At 45.0% G+C, this 14,518-nt stretch overlaps 1 protein-coding gene across 2 annotated transcripts in view; it reads left to right on the top strand.

Moving 5' to 3' along the window:
* The first annotated feature begins 590 nt into the window (after positions 1–590).
* RFX7 (regulatory factor X7) overlaps positions 591–14,518 on the top strand; it is a 50,039-nt gene continuing 36,111 nt past the window's right edge. The window contains exon 1 of one of the 2 annotated variants that reach the window (XM_062627683.1): positions 591–989. In XM_062627683.1, coding sequence (XP_062483667.1) covers positions 844–989 — 146 coding nt within the window. In that variant the 5' untranslated portion in view covers positions 591–843. The remainder of the gene's footprint in view (positions 990–14,518) is intronic. The other variant, XM_062627702.1, reaches the window with a different exon arrangement.

Genomic DNA, 14,518 nt, shown 5'->3' on the forward strand with positions numbered 1-14,518 from the left:
TGTGCAGGGGACACAGAAGACCGAGGGCAAGCGGCAGCCCGGCTTGCCTCGATGGCTGGCGGCACGGCAGGGACACGGGAGCAGCGAGGCATTGATTGTATTTTCATTTACAAGCACCGATGACTTGAGGAGCTGCCCGCGCTGGGGGCAGGGGAAGGTGCCGGCGGCAGCGGCTGTGGTGCAGCCCGCTGATGTAATGCTGCCGCCGCCGCAGGACCGGGGTTCACGTGGCTCCTGCGCGCAGCTCTGCGCTCGGTGCACCCGTACGGATCATGCACACCGCCGTGCACTAAATACAGACAGCTGTCTCTAAACCCGTACGTACACACGCACCATCACACGTGTGTTACTCTCCCTGCCGCGCGCAGCAGGGGCCGCCCCGATCCGGGGACACCCCATCATCCGCGCCCGGGACATCGCCGGGGCCGACCCCCAGCTCGGGCTCACCGTCTCGGCCGCGCCCCCGAACCCGGCTCCCCCCCCCCCTTCCCGGCGGCGGCGCGGGGCGGCCCGTCTGCTCGGGCAGCGCCGAGCCTGCGCACTGCGGCGCCCGGGCGGGCACGGCGGCCGCGGGGCGAGGAGCGGCGGCGCGGGGCGGGCCGGGCCAGGTGCTGCGAGGCGGGGGGAGCGCGGAGCGACCCTGCGCGGGGGCGGCGGCGGAGGTCGTGCCGCCATGCGCCGTGCCGCGGGCCGGGCTCGCCATCCTGCGGCGTAGCGGCGGGACGCGGCTTGGCTTTCCGCCCGTGATGTCCCCCGGGCAACAGGGGAAGGCGACTCACTCGAGGGCTGCGGCAGAGGCCTAGTGCGGCCAGCGCCGCTCCGCGTCCCCGCCGCCGAGCCCCCATGGCCGAGGAGCAGCAGCCGGAGGGGCAGCCGCCGCGGCGGCTCGCCGGCACCCCCGTGCCCGGCGGGGCCCTGCCGGCCCTAGTGCCGGGGCTGCAAGGCGGTGAGGCCAGCGCGCTGCAGCACAAGATCTGCAGCTCCATCTGGTAAGGGCCGGGCCCCGCCGCCGCGCCGCCCGGGTCGGCTGGCCCCAGGCCAGGGCTCGGTACGCGGGGGGGGGGGGGGAAGGGAAGAGGGCGCTGCGCGGGCGCGGAGGCGGCGCGGGGAGGGGGGGAGCGCGGCCCCTTTGTGCCGCGGTGCGCGGAGCCTCCTGCCCCCTCCCCCTCCTAAGAGGGGGGCTGACCCCCCTGCCGCGCAGCGCGGAAAACACGCGTGGCCGCGGGCAGGTGCCGCTCGGGCGGCCGCAGGGCCGGCGCTGCTGCCCTGCTCGGTGCTGGTTGTTCCCCAGGAACGAGGCAGCCCGGCTGTGCCGGGGTGGGTTAGTGGGGCTGCCCGCTTGTGTGCGGGGATAATGGTAGCTACGGGGCGGCTCTGCTCAGCCGGATGGGTGCAGTCTCACCTGCAGAATCAGTTGGCGTCTTACACGGCACCCTGTTTTTACATCTGTTTTTCTTCACGTTCACGTGAGACCCCCAGCACAGTGTTGATGCAGCAGGGAATGCAGAGCATCGCATTAAGGGTGCATTTTTTCCAGCTTCCCTGTAAACCTCTGTTCTGAGTTTCCAGTCTGGCAATTGAAATACATTTTTGGCTAAAACTTGTGATGAGGGTTTGCAAGTTCCTGCACAGGAATCCAGTTGTTTTGGGGGTATTTTTTCTTAAAAATGAAAACAGAATTCATAATAAACCAACATTTTACTTCATAGTATTTATTTTATGTGCATTTTGGGTTAAGAATTAAATGGAGTTGATCTTGCCCCGCAAATAAAATACTTGGGTTTTGGTTTTAATCTGGAAGTTAGCTGTCACCTGCAGCATTTATATTTTGCCTGTTTTTAAAAGCTGCTTTTGGCTGAGGAGGCTGATAAAAGTATTGTGAAAGTTGGGAGTTGTAATTATAGGTTACTCGTACATAGAGTTTTCCTTTATACACATCATATGTATATATTTACACACATCCTCATCCTAATAAAAACATACTGATCTAGCTTGTGTCATACTTCATATTGTAATTAGATTTTATGGTTTGAATTGATGTAGTTGGAAAACAAAAATAATCAAAAGTATAATTTTGCCTTCAGATTTTATTATCGTATGGCATACTGAAATAGCATTTATTGTTGGGTTGTTGGTTGTTTTGGTTGTTAAACAGTAATAATTCATTGTCCTTAATCCACACTTGCTACCTTTTGTTTTGGTTTTCCCTGCAATGTGACCTAGGGAAGGAATATGAACTGCAGAATTTCCTGTCTGTTTAGATCACAAAATCTTCACACCCTCTTAATTTATTATGGTATTTAGTCATGGCCTTTTGATATTTTCTTCTCTTTCCATGAACATGCTGCTTGGAAATGAGCATCAGAGAACATGTTTACATTGCATTCAGATTAGGTATCATGTCCAAGTTGAAGACAAAATGGCTACTAAGTAAAACCTCTGCTTTTATGATAGGTTTTCTTCTCAAGGAAATAAAAGCATATATGTTAGCCTTTTAAGTGAAAGCTGTCTACTTGATTCAGGTAAACTGAATGAGTAGCATGAGCCCATGTTTGGTACAAAGGAATGGAGGGTTTTACCCGGTGCCAACTGCCTGTGAGCAGCAGAGGTTTAGCCAGCACCTTGCAGCCCTGTCTCCTGGTACTTTCACGGAGGCTCCTCACCTCTGTGCGAGCGTTTCTCCTGGCTACCTGCTTCCTGCACCAGGCTGGGACTTCCCTGCTGCTTTCAGTCAGTATCCGTTCCCTGTAGTTACACTGTTGAAATGCAGTATTTGAAGATAAAGTTATTTTTTTAGAAGAAAACCTTTTCTTTGATATCTTTAAATGCTTTGGGACTACTAGAAATTGTGTTTCTGTATTGCGATGAAGCAGTCGTGTGAGGCTGTTTAATGTTAATTTGCATCTTTCATGTAGATGCAGTGGTTGTTTTGAGCAGCAAGGATGAGGAGCGTTGCCAGGGAAGTTGTGCACACTGCACTTGGAGTAAACAGTGGAGAGTCTTCTGTAGCTGCATTCTTGGATCTGCTATTCTGTTCACTGGGCACTGTGTGCTGGTGGTGGATAAACAGTGGGAGAGGTTGTGGAAGGCTGCTTGTGAAAATGGCAGTGCTCTGCTGTTGGCAGAACTAGGTGTAATGTGCATAAGAGAGCTTCCTCTTTTCTGCCTTCCCTCCTCTTCCTCCCCTCGTCCCTTGCTGTGCCAGTTTTGTGTGATGGCAGGTTGGTGTGTTCAGTTCCTCCTTTGCTTCCCAAAGGGTTTAGCACATCTAGATTAGTACTCTTCTCTATTGTTTTCCCCTGCACATGTTTGTGCATAGTGGATGGTTTTAGTTGTTGTTTGTTTGTTTTTTTACAAAGGGTTTCAGTCTTCAAATGGCATTGTCAATGAAAATAGTATAGCAAAATATAGCAGCTACTGAAATACTGGACTTGAGGCTCACAAACAAGTCTGTGCATGTCCTTCCACTGCACTGACAAATATAAATATAGTGTGTGATGTAGGCCTCAAGTGGGACAATGAGGTATTCATTAGCTCGACTCATACTTAATTTATGTTGTTTATTAAATTAAAATATAGTTTGACAGAAGTATCTCAAGTGATTGTGAACATGTGGAGTCCCTTTAAAATGAAACAATAGGTTAAGTCCTACTGGTTAAAGTTGCAGGCATGGTTAGTGTATGTACTGAAGACTTAAAACTGTGCTTGCTAGGAGTACAGTCTGGTTTGGTTTTGGCTTTCTTTTTTGTTTGGTTTGGGTTTTGGCATATAAAGTGACCATTAGTTTGGATTGCTGTGCTTAAAAACAAATCAGAAAGTATTTATTTGCATTATAACATCACATGCAGGTATTTAACTGCTCTTTGGTTACAGTAATTAAAGCTCATCACTGTCCAACTACATTTTTTTTCCTTGTCTGCCCCACTTGAACTCTTCCAGCAAAGTGGTGCCGGTTTTTGTTTGCTGCTGTGTAAGTAGCTGAGGCAGTTTGATGTGTTCTTACAGTGTCAATGAAACAGGCAAAAATAATATTAGATGTCTTTTCCTGTTGACGGATTAGAAGTCTAGACAGAGAGGGCACGTCTTTGAGAGCCCAGCATGGCTGATTAGTGTCAGGTTGGGTGGGTTTGTAAATTGTGCTGCTCTTCGCTGGACACTGGGCCTTAATCTGCCGGGTTTTATTTCCTTTTAAATTCATTAAAACTTTCATATTTATTAATAGCTTTTTGTCCAGACATTACAGCCTGAGGTGGGGAAAACCTCCCTCGTCAGCTGTCTTGAGCATATAGACTAAAGGGTTTCAGTTATTTTCTTTGGGTGAGGGTACTGTATTACCAAACATGTTTTATTTGTATATGATATGCATACGTATGTATGTATATGTATGATGTTTCTGTATCCAGGCATACCTGGTGAACACAGAGTCTATTCAACATTACGTTGCCAAAGAAACCCTGTAGCTGAAGACAGCCAGTGATGTGCATGTGTAAAAGCAGTGGGGAACTAGGATTGAGATGCAGAGATGACCAAGGGAGGATGGTGTTGGCTGAGAGTCTGTTCTTACTGGCATGAAAGAGAAAGACCAAAAGTTTTAGGCAATTTAATCCCTCTGCTCACTGTATTAATCTAAAATCCAGTCCATAGCTGTGCACCTTGAAGGTGCAGAAGGGTTTGTTTTCATAACTGGTGATGATTCTTCAATGAGTACTTGTTTACTGTTGTAAATAGTGATCTGGTGCTTGCATCTGTGCGTGGATTGGCCGCAGCTTCTTTCACCTTGCCTGCATCTCAGCTCTTTTTGACCTAAAGGCATCTGTTAGGATTTGAATATAATAATTCTACTTGAGAGATTAATTTCTCTCCTCTCTCTCTCCAGTATCTTGTGTGTAAACCGAGCTGAGGACCAGGCAGCATGGAGTGGCAAACACAAAGCATTGCTTCTGCAGCCGTTTCATTTGGATGTGGGTGTGGATTTCAGATTCATAATTTTTGTCCTCAAATTGCTCTTCTAGCTAGAAGCTGTGTTGGAAAACCACATGAGCTAGGTCAGGCAGTGCCAAAATTACATGTCCTAAGGCCCAGTTTGCCTTGTGTTAAAGGGGGAGTAGAAAGTGAATTGTACTCTTGTTAGTTTTGAGCTTTTGGTGTTGTGCTGGAAAACCAGATTAACTGATTGTAACACCAGTGTTTTCCAGTCTTGGGGAGGCTCCATCCTTTCTAGTCACTCGCATCATTCCTGCTCCCTCCTGCAACTGCACCCATTGCTCCTCATTAGGCATTGTCAGCAAGTGTGGATAGTCACTTAGCTGTTGGCAGAGCAAATGTTCTGCAAATTGGGAAATGCCATGGAAATTTTTCATAATATGAATTGCTACTTATTTGTATGGTTAGGTCAGCAGAAGAAATGATTGACAGACTTGGTAATAAAATACCCAGCAATGAAGAGGGAAGCTCAGGGGGTATGCGTTTCAGGCTCTTTGCAAATGCAGGTGCAAACACCTTTTTGGTAGTTACCTTCTGGAGATGAAATTCCTGTAACAACTTTTATATATTTTCCTAAAAAAACAAACAAACAACAAAACAACAAAACAAAACCAAAAAACCAGATTTCTGGAGCCAGGTTGGGTTAATCTGTAGACAGTCAATCTGCATTTACTCTTTTTCATTTTTTCAGTAGTTTGGGAGAGGGAGGCAGCGAATAAGAGAAAATAAGCCAAAACCAAAAAACCCCCAAACCTCTATATTTTGTTAAATGGTCTGTCAAAATTGAGTGGAAAACTTCAAATTTCCTGTAACAGATTACAGTTTCTTTGTGGTTATTCTGTGCATCAGCCACCGTTCCCTCCTTCATCCTGCTTAATTCATTGTTGGAGGTGGGGAACAAAACTTGCAGTTCTTTGATAAAAGAGTAACTATTGTGAGGAAGAGCTAATAATTGACAGGCATACAGGCTGCACTTTTTTCACTAAATCTGTGTATCATCAGAAGTGTGTTTACCTGCTTTGAAGAAGTACTTTGAGCCCCTCAGCTAAGAGATGCTGTGTAAAACTGCAAAGATTTCTTCTCATTAACCCAGTTTTCTCTGGCTTTGTGGTTCCATTGTTTACCGGTGATGGTGAGACTTGCCTGTCCTGAATGTATTTCCCGACATGATGTATAAGCAGTCAAATACATAGGAAAAAGTTTAGCATGTTTTAATAGTATTGACTGTATTTTAGAGTAGTTCTTGGTGATTTCAGGAAAGGTAAGCATTCCTTGGGCAAAGCATTTGGCAGCATGTCCTGCTTTGCACTCTGCTTCCCCAAATGGATAGTGACAGAAAGTGGAATTTGTTTGATTTGACTCCATCTGTTTCTGTACTACTTGGTCAAGGTAGCTCAGTTGTAACTCTTGTGGAGAAAAATGGACTTCTGAGGTGAACGCCATCTCCTAGGGTTTCCATAAAACAATCCATCTGATGGCGTTATGTGCGTATTTCTCTTTGACCGTAACAAATGTTAAGCTGTGTGCCAGCATGTAACCATCTGTGGTGCCGATCTCTTGAATTGGGCGAAATAAATCCTACACCATTTGCCGCTTTTCCAACTTGACTTATTTTTCTAGAGGATGGCCACTCCATCCCCTCCATGGGTTGATTTGGAGATCTTCCATTCCTTTGAAGAAGGTCCAGGTACACCCAACTATTACTACACATTCCTGTACAGAGGAAACCCTTTCTTTGGGGGGAAGTCCCCCTGAAAGAATTCCTCTTTACCAAAGTGGCTTAAAAAAGCATCTACTGTTCTCTGCTGGTTGCATCCCATTGCTGCTGGGATAGCCTTCCTCAGTGCCGCTGCCGGCAGCGGGCAGGTCAGTGGCACGCAGCAGTCGGTGCCAGATCGGTGTGGGAGGAGAAGCAACTTTCCAAAACGGGCCACGGCCACCACGGTGGTGGAGTTTCTAGGTCAGCAGGTGTGGAAGCCAATTTGGTCTGCAGGCATTTTTACTAGGTTAGAAAATAAACCTGAATAAAGTGAATGCTGACCTTTATGTAACCTTCTGAGAACAGAGTTGAGGTTTTATTGAATATCCAGGCTCTGAGTTGGATGGAGTAGCTGTGCAGAAAAAAGATCTTTGCAATACAGTCTGCTTTTAGGAGGAGTGGATTTTCCACTCTTGCTCGTGGGTTTTGTTTGTCTTTGTTTCTTGAAACAATAGGATCTAATAAAGTATATGGGAGGAAAACAATATTCAACTAATAAAGGATTTGGCTAAGTTTTACTGCTGTTCATTTAAAGTGCATAGGAGTTCATTAAGTTGTTGACTTCACAGCATCAAACATATGCAATTCCTTGTTTCATAAACATTTTATTTTCCACTGCAGGAGTTCCTTTCGCTGAGGCAAGTCAGATGATGTGACATTGTGACTCAGAGCAGCATTTCTAATGAGTTCTTAATAAGCAGAGAAATGCAGGATTGTCCTTCCCGGCCTCCATAGCTGGGTTGCTTGCCATGTGGTGCAGGTCTGTTTGATTTGCAAATGTCACTATGCCACTGGAGAGCAGGAATCCAACTCTCAAGCTGAAAAGAACACTTAAAGCACCCCAGTCCCTCTCCCCAATTTTTCCAGATGCTGTATAAATTAACCAGGAAAAAAATATTTTAAGTGGTGAGATGAAAGCACTGCTCAGGTTTGGGTATCAGATTTATACTGAAGCACTGATTAATCTTTTAATTAATTGGGGCTTGGGGTGGTTTTATTAGTCTTTTTTTTGTGTGTGTGTGTGTATGTATGTGTAGTTTTGAGAGCAGGGGTTGAGCTTAATGTTTTTATACAGATCCCATAACTTATGTATGTTGCCTTCTCTTGTTACTCCACTCTGCTGCTTGCCAAACAGAAGTATTTGGAGAAGGGCCAGAGCTGCAAAATTCAGATCAGGATCCAAATTTGGATTTTTGGTTCAAGCGTTTCTAATATCTAATATTACAGAGCCTCGTGTATAAATAAGGAACTCTTTTTTTAAACTGTGAAGAGGTGGAGGTGAATGTAGTTTCCTGGCTCACCTCTGGAGCAGTCCAGGTAGAATGCCGGCTTGTATGTTTGAAAAGCTATCAGCAGGTGATTCAAAGGTAAATTGAATAGATGAAGATGCAGTGCTCTGGCATCTAGGAAGAGCCTGACCAGAAGGTCAGCACAAATTGGCAATTTCAAGTCAGTGAGAAGAATCCCTTAAATACATCTAAAAATTCTGAAGGTACTGGGGTATTTGGTTGTGTTCTCGCAGATCTTTGGGAATTTTGAGGGTTTGTTTTGTTTCGTTCTAAATGGAGTTAGCTACTGTCTCCATTTTAATGCTTTCTTGATTTAATGGAAAAAGGATTATCTCTCATCAAGTAGGATGCTTGTTATCGGCTGCTATGCCATCAACAGGCTTTCAGTAAGCTGCCAAGTGTTTTCTGTTGTTGAATGCTTAATCATTAAGGCAGTGGAAAAAAACATTCAAAACTTCCCAAATGTTTTCCCTGTTGCTTGTTTTTAATTGTTCATGGTTGCTGCGGGGACACTGCACCAGTGCAGGTGGGGAGGCTGGGTGTTGCTGCAGGTAGCACTGGGGATGGGGACAGTCTCAGTGGTGGGATATGTGCTCTGGGGGCCTCCTGTGGGTGTCAGACCTCTCCTTTTGGACCTGCTTGGTACCATTGGTGAGTGGTCTCATCTTTATCTGTTGCTCAGGCTGTGTTACCCTTTTCTGACTATAACCTGTATAACACACCACGTGGTGCAGTGCATGGCAGCTGGGGAGGTGAGGGATGTATCTACACATGTGTGTCTTATGGGGTGTACCTGTGCTCCTTCAGAGTGATGAGTCCTGCTTAGCCTTTTCCTGAAGCTGGTTGGGGATGGTACCTCTTACTGATTGTCAGGTACTTCAGGTTTGGGAAGGAAATCTTATACCTGGGAAGAACTGAGAAGAATGAGGCATATTCTTATTTATCCTTGAGAGGAAACTTGTGGTTAAACATCAAGGTCCATGATTTATGGATGTCATTTCTGATTGATGGTCTTACAGGGATGGAGGCAACCCGTATTTCTTAGTCAAAGTTTCTTAAGTGCCACCATGAGGTGTTCGGGATTCCTGCCAATGGAGTAGTTGGAATTACAGTTCATTACCTTGGTTGCCTATAAAGTGGTGAATTAAATTATTTTTAAAGCTGTCAGCAAAGCAAACAGCCTGATGGAACTTTTTCTTAGTGTGAGGTTGTCTGGAAGTGTCTGCCTCAAGCATCCTTCAGACAAACAGGAATTAGCTTGTGAGCAAGGTGTGCTGAATAGTAGATTGAGCAATTCTTTCTACTGCATTTTCCTCACCTTCTTACCCTTGTTTAGAAATCACCTGAAAATACTTGGAGTAGTCTTTGCGACTTCAGTGAAAATACTGTGTGCTTTCTCCCTTCCTTTTCACAACCACTGCCATGTTAGAATACAGACTTCAAATACCAGTTACTCAGTACCACAGTGGTAACTGTTTCAATTGTAAATTGAAAAGATTTAACATTTATTTAATATTTTTTTGCAGATGGACTTAAGTCCTTTTTTAATCTGCTTTGAAAAATAGTAACAACTCCTTCCTCCAGAACCACATGCTAGCTTTATTGCTAATTCAGTGGAGAAAAGTACTTGAGAGGCTTGGATGCCGGGGAAGATACTGGGCAAAGTGGTTGTGGATGCCATGGCAGTGGGGTGTCTGGGGGCAATCTGAAACTGGGACTCGAGGCTTCTGCTTTGGGCCTGGGCATCCTCTGGCAGGACGGGTTTATTGTCTGTGCTGGTGTGTGCAAGGCAGTTGTTTCTCTGAGAGAGCACGCAGGTGACAGATGCCTCTCACCTGTCCCTGCTGTGCTGTCGAGGGATGCTCCCTTGCAGGATGGTACTCTGCCGAAGAGAGCTGTGCTTGTTGGTTTTACACAGCATCCTCTGCCTGCAACTGCTATCTCCCGTGCTGTGTTCAGATTCAGATGCTTTGTGCTTCTCGCAGAAAGGTAGATGATTGTTCTGCGATCCTTATGCTGATGGTATGAAAGTTGGTAGGTGCAGGTGAGGCACCTGTGAGCTGGCTGGCTGGTGCTCAGCCCTTGCATGAAGGCTGCAGCTCTTTCTTCTCTGATGGCGCTATCTGAAGCAATGGCCAAAAATTGTTTTGAAATAATTTTGCAGGAGTCAGAGACAGTGCCCCAGGAACCTTTTATCCCGGCTCTGACAAAGTATGATGTTTCTTTCATTAGGGGTACTTAAAAAGTTTGCCTATTCCCTTTATAGTTTGATTATTTTTTTTATTAGGCCTGTTAGCATTATAAATGATGAGCTGTGTTAGGGCCTACAGTTGCTATTAGTTGTCATGTAAACTAAATAAATTAGTTCATATTTAAAAGACAGTCAAATTACTGGCAGTAATTGCATGCTGCACACCTGGAACCACAGTTTGCTGAAGAGCTAAGCCAGCTCTTGGCTCTGGGAGCCTGCTCTGCAGAATTACCTTCATTATGCTTGATTTCAGTGCTATAGTTCAACGATTAACTCATAAAAAGTTGAGAAATGAATTGGCAGCTGAGAGAAAAGTGTATGCGTCTTCCATTCAACAAGTGGATGAAGTGGGATTGACAGACCCAGTTTTAAAAATATGGAAAAGGATATTTAGAACAGAAACCATCATTTGTAATGAACAACTAGAGATAGCTTACGGAGTCAAACAAACAAAATCCCAAGTAGTCAGCAGATGTGCTGAAGACATAAGAAAAAGCATGTTTTTTCTTTTTATGGCACTTCAGAAATGCTGGTGTGTGTGTGTTTTAATTACATCACAGACAGGTTTGTCTAAATGCAGCATGCAGTGAAACTTGAGTTTAAAAAACCATCTTGTAAACTACTTTATTATGCGGAAAAAAAAAGTTCAAATGCTGACCCTGAGGATTTGGTGACCTGTATAATTGAGTGTCTGAGTTTTGAAGATGTTGACAACTATCTCTTACTGATTACTTCCGAGTAGAAGCTCAGTGTCTGATTGCCTGTAAATATGTGCCTGAATGTACACTGCGAGTAGTCAATTTTCCTGGTTCATAATGGCTAAAGAGATAGTAATGCTCTTGATCTCTTGGGCTGAGAGTAAAATGGGGAAAAAAAGTAATTTTTTTGTTTTGTTTAGTACCAGTGAGTTTAAGTAGGCCCCATTTAGCTTTCATTGCGCATATCCCCATGGACTGCATTATTTTCTTGCTGTAAGCTTATGTCTCTTGGACGAATTAAGAATGTGAGGTTCATGTACCATCATAGTTTATACATTCAAGTTGGTGAAACTTTTAGCTTAATTGAAAAACAAAACTTGAATTGTGTGTACAGTGGTTCAGTTTGTGGAAGGTTTCTCTCAGAGTGCTTTGACACACATGCAAGTACTGGGATGGCATTAATAGCTTCAAATGTTCAGGATGAAAATATTTAGAATGGGTGTTGGCAGTTAATCATTGTTATTTGTCACTTCAGAAAAGTTCTTAGTTACCACTGGATACTTTAGGTAGTAGTAGCTTTGTGGCACATTAGGCCCAATCGGGTATAGGAGATAGCTCAAGTACATTGTATTCTTGTGGAAGAGATGGTCCTTTCCTGAATTTGCCAGTGAGCTGCAGTTTTGGCTTGATTAGTTTAGCTGCTCTGTAAGGGAGTGGCAAAGCAGCATACAGTTCACCTTGAAAATTGAAATCAAACTGTGTTAATGATGAGGAAGAGACATTTTCATTCCTTTAATGCAGGCATCTGCTCTCCCACTGGCATGTTTACGCATGATGTGGTTCACAGGAATGAAAATCCAGACTGATCCAATTCTGTAGTGCTCTTAGACAATGTTTCCTCCTGGAAGGACCCATCAGACAAGTAACTGGGGGTAACATTAGTGTGAGACTTTTGTACAAGCATAGTTCAGTGAATTGTTAGATGCTCAAAGATGTTAGCAGTTACGTGCTGCAGCCTACAGGTGGATTTCAGCAATAGGGTTATCTCAATTAATATTGCTTGAGTAGCTTTCTCTTTATAGCCATCTTAAATATAATTCACTGTTGCAATGGTACTTAGAAAGTCAAAAGTTTAATGCAGCTTTTCTGACATCTGTTCTAGATGTAATCAAGGTCAGCCTTTTCTGTTTCTGACTATTTTGCTAAAGAAGTTGTGGTTTAAATTCAGAGTTCTCTGGAATGTTTGAAATGGACATACTATGAATAGGAATCCATGCAGGTGTTCTGCAAATCATTTTTAATAGAGTGCTAAATTCAGTGTCCTGTGCGGCTGTGACTTCAGTACTTTGTAGTAGGTCACATGCACTCTGCTGTGTTTTTAAAAGAAAACCATGACATTATGAAAACTTCTAAAACAGGAATCAAAATGGTTGTGGACAATGCTGTGCCTGCAAGGCAGGTATGCTGCTTGAGAAGAAAATTGTTAAGTTCTCAGCTTTTCAGTCTCACCCCTCTAGTTTGCTGCAGAAACGGGATGTGGTGGCAGAGCCAGGCATAGCACAGTCTGCCTGCAACTAACTGGCTGCATGCATTGTCCTCTGTGCTGAGGAGTCGAAACACTGAACCCTGAAGTTGTGGGGTATTAAGTACTGGTCAGATGCCTGCTGTTCATAATTTGAGGTTTTAGAGGAAATAAATAATCTGATAGACTTGCTTGTTCATTCATCACAGCCACAGAGGCAGCCTACAGCCAAGGAGGCAGTGGGTGGGAGAGAAAGTGAGTGATGCTCATCTGCCCTACGATTGTAGTTTATGCAATGCTGGCAGAGGAGTTGTATGTTCTGGCTGCTGTGAAGCTGCACAGGCTTGATGGATGCCTCATAATCTTGGGTTGGAGCAACTGGTCTTGCAGTGCAGCCTTGTGAAAGATGCTCTTTTGACACAGTTAAGCTATGACCTACCACATAGCAGTGAGTGCAGTTGTGTTCAAACCCAGCTTTGTACGAACAATCTGAAATAGATGCATGCATCTGTGAACTTACACAGCTTTAACTTAATTGAATGTTGTGCAGCTTTAAGTTTAAGCAAGTGCAGCTTTCAGGTTTAGACAAGCTTGTGAGCCTGCATGTAAACTGAAGTTCACCTGGGTTGTAGGCTGGGGGAACTCAAACTTTCCAAATTAAATACTTGGGAATTGGAATAGCATGCGTTTGTAACTTTTATGAAGATCCCAGTTTAGGGATTAAAACCATTTTATCAGATGCTGTTAGGTTGTGTTTTTTTTTTTTTACCCCCAGAAACAGAGGGTGGAAAGTGCTGGGTTTATACTGCTTTAGCATTCAGTGAACTGACCTTTGAGGTAGGCAAGAGACTTCTAGCTACTTGCAGCTTTTTATTTGCAGAGACCAGACAGTTTCTGTGCCTGGAGGGAGAAATGCCCAAGGGTGCAGGTGCAAGGCTGAAGGATGGGGCCTGAAAGAACCTGTGTCAGCTGAACAAGAAGGAGGAATTTTTGAGATGGGAGGTTTTATGACTGTCACCATCAGCCAGCAGTGCCATGTTCATCCTCCATATGTTCAGCTGTCACATTTTCATCCCTGTGTAAAAGTCAAGGACGGAGTAGGGTTATGGGATGTACCAGTGAGCAGTGTGGCACAGGTCAGGGAGGGAAGTTGCTTTTCCTGTGGCAGGGAAGCCATGCTCACCTAGCACGAAAGAAGTGACCCTTTTAGTAGGCAAATTCTTGGAGAGTGCTTGTAGATACTCAGGGCATTACTCAGCACAGGGAAACTGAAGAGGTTGCAAGGATTGCATTCCCCAGGAGTTACCAAGGTCAGCACTTGGGTGTAGGTTCCACAAGCAGAAAAAAAGATGCAGGGGAGCTGTGTGGTGGAAAGCCATGAGAGGAAAGGGAGTGAAGAGAAGGGATGCAGACATCCAGAGATCAGGCAGAAGCAGAGGTAATGGGATATTGCAAGCAGCATTGGTAGTAGGGGGCTAGATAAAAGCTGGGTTTGTTTGTAGAAAGATGGCATTGCCTGTGGGTGAGCTATTCAATGTGAAGGGGAGAGATGGATGTCTGTGGCTTGGAGGAGGGACAAAGCATGTGTGAGGAAAGCCCTGTAGATGAAGCTGAACCTCCCCAGTGCAGTGTCTGAAGAGCTAACCAGCTGCACTGCAGCCCTCAAAGCGCTGCTTTGCTTCCTAGTGTGTGTCAGGCCCCAGGTCCTCTTGAGATGGTAGCATAGTGTGAATGCTGGGGCTCCTTTCCAGGCTGATAGTGCGATCCGGCTGACCGTGAATGCTGCTGCTGAGTCTCACCCCTGTAGTTTCATTGGGCATCCTTTCTTAGAGCCATGTGGGACAAAGGCTTGAGAAAAATCTCACCATGCTGTAGAGCATCTCCAGTTCACAGCCCTTAGAAATTCTAGCCTTAAGTAATGATGTGATGAGGCTTCTGTAGACCATGGCTGAAAATTCCATAGCAGATCTTTAGCTAGCTGTACACTGAATTCAGAAGCAGCCAGAGATTTGTTTT

Source organism: Pezoporus occidentalis, unplaced genomic scaffold, assembly GCF_034315485.1.
Source record: "Pezoporus occidentalis ecotype Australia unplaced genomic scaffold, CSIRO_AGI_Poc_V1 ctg11, whole genome shotgun sequence".
Classification (NCBI taxonomy): Eukaryota; Metazoa; Chordata; class Aves; order Psittaciformes; family Psittacidae; genus Pezoporus; species Pezoporus occidentalis.